Genomic DNA, 6,407 nt, shown 5'->3' with positions numbered 1-6,407 from the left:
ACTTCTGCAGTTGTTAATCTGGGATCAATTTCTATGCTCCTCTTGACAGCCCTTTTTGTCCTCTCCGATGGACCAGGATGACCCGGACGCTGCTCAGTTGTTTCCTTGCCGTGTTTCCTGAACTGCACGATTCTGTTGACTGTCGAAAGCGGGATTCCCAAATTATGCAAAATTTGCCGCTGACTTATTCCACCATCTGCTTGACCAACTATCCTTCCTCTAACAAAATCTGACAATTCGAGAGAAAACCTTGAGTTCTAGGAATGTTGTAGCACAAGATAATTAGTGTGTGGACCATTTTCATTTATATAGTGCTCTATGAACACAAATTAGTTAGCATAAATCAGTTAAATGACGAAAAATTAGGTGTCTATTTACTTGTGACCACTCAGTGTACAGCAGAAATATTTCTCTGAACAACTAAATACAAACTGCACAAATAGTTTAAGTTCAGGAAAGCTATGGTTGTCATAAGGTGCTTGAAAAACTTGTGATTTTATATAACAACAAAGCTATAAAATCTTACCCATGAAAGTTTCCTCATGCAGAATCATAATTTTTTTCACAATGTTTATTTTATTTTATAATTTATCTAATCCTTGATGTGTACTGATAACTATGATTGTAAGTCCTTGAGTAGTGGGTAAGTATTAGAACATTGGAAGTTGACTAATGTTACTCCTCTTTTCAATGGAAGTGATTGATTATGTTCAAATAATTACAGGCATATTAGTCTTACATCAATGGATGGAAAATTTTTGAAAGTTTGAAAACAAAAAAAGATGTTTCACAAACTAATTTAATAAAGTATAAAAATTTGTTGAAGAGTCAACATGGTTTTACGATAGGAAGTCTTGTTTTACTAATCTTGTGACATTTTTGAAGAGGTTAATACTTACTTAGCTGATGGTAAAAGTGTGGATTTTGTATATCTGGATTTTCAGTAAGCATCTGACAAGGTGCAACATAAAAGGCATGTTAAAAATTACTTATAAATAGGATTTATTGGACTGAAAAATGGTTAGATGGAAGAAAGCAGAGGGTACCCAACATTTGTTCTGTTAGATTAACATTAAGAATGGTCAATTAACTGCTTAAATTTGCTGAAGATATTAAGGTATTAGGTGTTGCTGGCTGTAAGGAGGATGCTGCTACTTTACAAAAGGATTTAGATTATTTGGTGAGATGGTTGAATAAATGGTAAATGGCTTTTAATTATAATAATCTAACAAAAGTATCAGATCCCAGTGACAAGAAAAGTTTAAGTTAATCTATCAATTTCAATTATTTCATGGACTTTAAAAAGGTTAATTGTGTTGCATTCTTGGTTTCACTTGGAGCCAAAGCTCTGAGCTACTTACACCGTCCACTGCAAGAAGTAATTGTTGAGTATTTCAGTCATGTTCAGAGCTACTCAACAATAACATACTGTAAATCTAAATTTTTATTCTTTAAGTTATGTTACATATTGAAATGTGAATGATAGTGTGATTAATTCCTAACAATTTAGTGTAGGATATCCTGCTTGCAAAATAAAATTTGGCATCAACATTATTCATGCCTGTTTTCTCATAATTTCAAAATTGAATGTTGAGCTTTCCCTGCAAACACAGCACAGGAAGCTGCTACCATAAATGGGAGACAGATGAATGCTCGGACAGACACCATGGTTCGCAATATATATAAGATTAAAATTAATGCATGTGGATTATCATAATCTAAATTATAAGTGTAATTTTAATGGGAATAACTTAACGTATAAGAGAAAAGGATCTTAGTGTTTTGATTGATCAGTCTTTTAAGCCATCTAAGCAATATGTTGTTGCTTGTGGCAGGGTGGTTTTATATAAGATTAAATAGGATTTTAGGTTGAATTTAAAGAAATATTAAATACAAGTCTAAAGAGGGTATAATATAATAATGTCATTGGTTAGGCTACATTTGGAGTATTATGTTCAGTTTTGGGCTCCTTAATTTAGAAAAGACATTGAACTGTTGGAAAGTTTAAAAGAGCTACTAGGATTATAACTGGGATAAAAGGTTATAATAAGAGAACAGGTTAACTTAGCTCTCTGAAATCTTCTCTTGAAAAAAAGTTTATAAATTTACTACATCCACTATAGCTGAAGTCATCTTCAGTTAAAACAGATTTATTTTTTAACGGGGTGGTTGGGCATTTGGAATGGTTGCCCTTGTCCTACTATTCTTAACATTAAATATGAAAAAAAAAAAGATAATGTATTAACACTATCAATTCCCTTAACAATCTTAAATACTTCAATCAGATCCCTTCTAGCTCTTCTTTTTCAAGAGAAAACAATTTTAGCAATCTTAGACTGTCCTTGTATGTTGAGCTGGGTGATTTAATCAATTATCTATCAGAAGTAATTATACTGATTAGTGTCAAGTAAACTAATCAATTGATATAAGTTTTATCAAGTTTAATAATCAAAATTAGAGTTTCTTATTATAACTGTTTTTGATTATTCCATTCATTGTTTCATTAAAATTATGATTAAATTGATTATCACAAAAATAACAAACTAATTGAAATGGGGCTTTCTATTATTAGTTTTTGAATAATCGAGCTTTCCAAGTAATCAAAGTATTATCATTATGTTTATTTGCTTTTTTAAGCACAAAACTACATAATGGGCTATATGTGCTCTGCCCAATTTTAGTCTTTGTAAGTTGTATTTTCTACTTCAATTTTGTTTCTCTTTGGTGATTTGTATGTTTTGCACTTGATTTCCATAGCCAGCAAACTTGCTCACCATGTCTTTGTTATGCCAAAGCTACTTGGGCTATCTGCCACTGCCACTAATTTTGAACTGCTGACAAGATGGAAGGCACCTGCCACCAACTTTTTTTTTCCTGTTTGAACAGCTGACGAGTGGGAAGGCAACTGTCTAGCATCACCCACTGCCAACCCTTTTATGTTATTTTTTTATGTACCAAAGTTTGAGGAACACTGAACTAATTGATCAATGGGACCATGAATTGGTAAATATCACTAATCCTCCAAACTCACCAACAACCGTTTCTCTTAACCTTTTTAAATTATTCAGCATCTTTCCGAAAGTAAGGAGCCCAAGACTGAACAAAATACTCTAAATGTGGCCTAAGCAGGGGCAAGTGCAAAGAAAGTACAAAGATGCACTCCTTTCTGGAAATAGCATCAGAAAGTTAATGAAGTGTGACATCCATGAGAGCCTTGTGGGGCAGTACTTGGTGAGATGCTTCAGAGAAAACTCTTTACCCACAAGAGGTGGAGAACAAAATATATTGTCATTAGAATCTTCTGTTGGGTGCTACTGTATTGCTAAGGTGAGCAGAATTAATTATTCTCATAAGCAGGCAGCTGATTACAAGTTTGTAGCGTGGCTAGGGATACAAGCCAGGATGTTCAATGTTGGAGAAATATTTATGTGAAATACTCAACACAAAAATCAGGTGCAGGGATTAGTATCCCAGACTTGTGCCCAAAGCAAACCCATGAACAATACAGCTTGGTTCACAGCATAGTGGGGTGTCATTTACTACACTAACAGTTAACACCCGAGACCTACTTTCCAGACAAGAAGCACATCTACTCAGTCTTGTACCAGTGAGGATCTCTCTAGGTAGACTTTCCCACAAGGTGGGTTCCATCATCAATAAGCTAAAAATGGCAAGGAGTGAGTAGGTGATAAAGTGAATGGATAATGGTAATTAGAAGAAGGCAAAAGCCAGAAGCACAACAAACCATTATGTGATGGAGGTAATGTGATACAAATGTGTTAGGTATCATCCACATTCCAGCCTGTAGGATCTCATCCATTGCACAGTGTTGACGAAAAGTGAGAGATGTCTTGAGATGATGAGCCTTATAGGATGTGATGGGTAAGGTGTGTTGTTGTCCTCACTCAAAGAGGAATATACAAACTAGATGATCTGGTAAACCTATCTGGTCAAAGGCAAAGGCAAAAAGTTACAAGAGAAGGAAACCAACCACAGTAAGAAGAGATTATAAGAGTTTCTAAGGAAGAGAGCAGTTTGAGCAAAATTACAATTAACAGACCAAATAGGACACAAAAGATGATCAGGGTCAGAATGATCATATAAAGAAGTGGTAGGGAGAGTGATGGGAGAAAACATTCTATTACTCTTTTGGGTAGCACATGTTTTCTAGAGAAATGAGTTTTGTGACCTTTGCGACAGAGATTGTAGGAGGCATCCAAGGCATAAATGTCTGAATGATATCTCCTGCAAGTGAGAAGGAGGAGAAAATATGTCTTCAGTGACATATGATATATGGAATGAGGTCCAAAGGTTCAAACTGGAAACCAGTGAGTGCCTAGAAAACAGTGCAGAGGTTCCTGTCTGGAAAATGGAATGGACAAGGAGGACAACTGTTGAAAAAAGTCCTGAAAAGGTCAATCAGAAAATGAAAAGGAGAAAGGCTGGGTAAGAAAAAATTGAGAACAAAGCAGCTCTATAATTGGTGGTTGTTGATATGAATAAACTTTTGTCAAAAAAGCAAAACAGAGGGGCAATGTGGAAGATCAGCAAGAATGGACTACTCTGCATGAAAAGCAGACACCACATCTTGTGGCTGGAGGAGAAGGGGCCACCAAAGAGGAAGTGGAAGAGGCTCCCTGAATGACAAATGGTGCAAAAGGAGAAACCACAAGAGAGCCAGCCAAAGAGGAGAAATTAGAAGAACCTGGCAAGGGATGTATCAAATTAAAGACAGAAAACAGGAAGAAGGCAAAAAGGGTAATAGACATAAGAAAGAAGTTGGACCAATCCTGGCTCAGATTGGAGACTACATTACAGAAAATTTGGTAAGGGAGTGGAGTACTAAAGGTACCGATCAGAAGACTCCCAAAGAAGGAACAAATCCAATGAAACAGTAAAGGATGAAGAGATCAATTCATTGGAATGATCCGTCCAAATGGTCCAAGCAATCCTCCATTATGTTCAAAGCTCCTTGGACATGACAATTGAATTTGATAGTCTTGGGCCTAAAAAAAGAAATCCCAATTGAGAAAGCAGAGATCCTAGAAACAAGCTACCTGACGGATTATTTTAGATACAAGTATGGAAATGTCTGAAAGAATCACCACCAGATGACCTGTGAACTGAGACTGAAGATGTTGGCATGCGTAATAAACAACCAATGTCTCCAGGATATTAACATAAAGGCACTGCTCCTCTGGAGACTAAGCCCCCAAGATAGTGGTGATCAGAACCATCTCCACCCAGAAAGAGGCATCTCTGTTAGATGGATCGAGTCATCACAACAGAGAGGGATGGAAAGACATCGGTATAGTCACAATAGCAGACATGAAATCCCAGGACATTACTCCACTGATTGCCCAGTGTTCACTGAAGAGGGACATGTGGGTTTGTTTAAGAGGGCTAAGGGATTTGAGGGAATACAGTCTTCCAAAGTGAGACAGAATCTCTTGTGCAAGTAGAATATGAGGCCATAGCATTTAAAAACAGAATCTTCATAGCATGAAGATGCAAAGGTGACAGATGAGCCTGTTCCACACCTGAATTGAGAAAGACACAGAGGTGGACCAAATATTGAGTGTGGGTCAATACAGACTTGGAGCACTTGACCAGCCAGTCGAGATGAGACACTTCCCAAATGAGGAAGGAGGTTGCCTATGCAGAAGCTCATTGAGATGGAGCCAACAAGAGCCAATTGTCCATATAATAATGGAAGTGAAGAACCAAAGAATGCATTCATTGAGTGAAAGCTCACATAACCTGATTGAAAACATAAGAAGCTGTGGCTATCCCAAAGGTAAGGGCCCAGAACTGAAAATCCCAATTGTTGTGGACAAACCAGAGGAGAAATGAGACAACTAACAAATCAGGATGTGAAGAAATACATCAGAAAAACTGACTTTGGTTACATATAACCTGGGAGAGAATACTTATCACAGACTGAGAAAACCATCTATCTTGAACTGAGAAATGTTATGAAAAAAGTTCAAGAATGATAAATTGATGACAAGGTGCTAATCCCCAGTATTCTTGGGGATGACAAGACAGAAATAAAAACTCTGAGTGGGGTGGATAACCCATTCTACAGCCTCCATAGCCAGTAGAGAGTATACAACCTCTTGGAAGAAATTAGAGGAAGATTGAAAAATATGAAAACACAGGGACTGACCATGAAAAAGCTCTTATATGACCCAAAGATCTTTGCAAAGGGAGTCCATAAGTGCACAAATAGAGAGAGCTGAGTTTCCCTGGGATCTGAGCCAAGAGGCAGCTTCCTGTTAAGTGAATTATACCTACATCAACTCGAAATTAACTCGCTCATCGTTAAAGATATCAAGGAAGTTCCAGAATAGAAAGAAGACTTTATATTGTTTGTAACTTTATGAAACTTTTGTATATAAATCATT

At 36.6% G+C, this 6,407-nt stretch overlaps 1 protein-coding gene across 1 annotated transcript in view; it reads right to left on the bottom strand.

Moving 5' to 3' along the window:
* LOC106462057 (GPI transamidase component PIG-T-like) overlaps nt 1-6,407 on the bottom strand; it is a 91,866-nt gene that overhangs the window by 81,446 nt on the left and 4,013 nt on the right. The window contains exon 2 of the mRNA XM_013921935.2: nt 6,170-6,275. Within this exon, the coding sequence (XP_013777389.1) occupies nt 6,170-6,275 (106 nt within the window). The remainder of the gene's footprint in view (nt 1-6,169; nt 6,276-6,407) is intronic.

The sequence above is a fragment of the Limulus polyphemus genome, unplaced genomic scaffold, assembly GCF_000517525.1.
Source record: "Limulus polyphemus unplaced genomic scaffold, Limulus_polyphemus-2.1.2 Scaffold1085, whole genome shotgun sequence".
NCBI lineage: Eukaryota > Metazoa > Arthropoda > Merostomata > Xiphosura > Limulidae > Limulus > Limulus polyphemus.
This window is presented reverse-complemented; position numbering and strand designations above follow the sequence as displayed.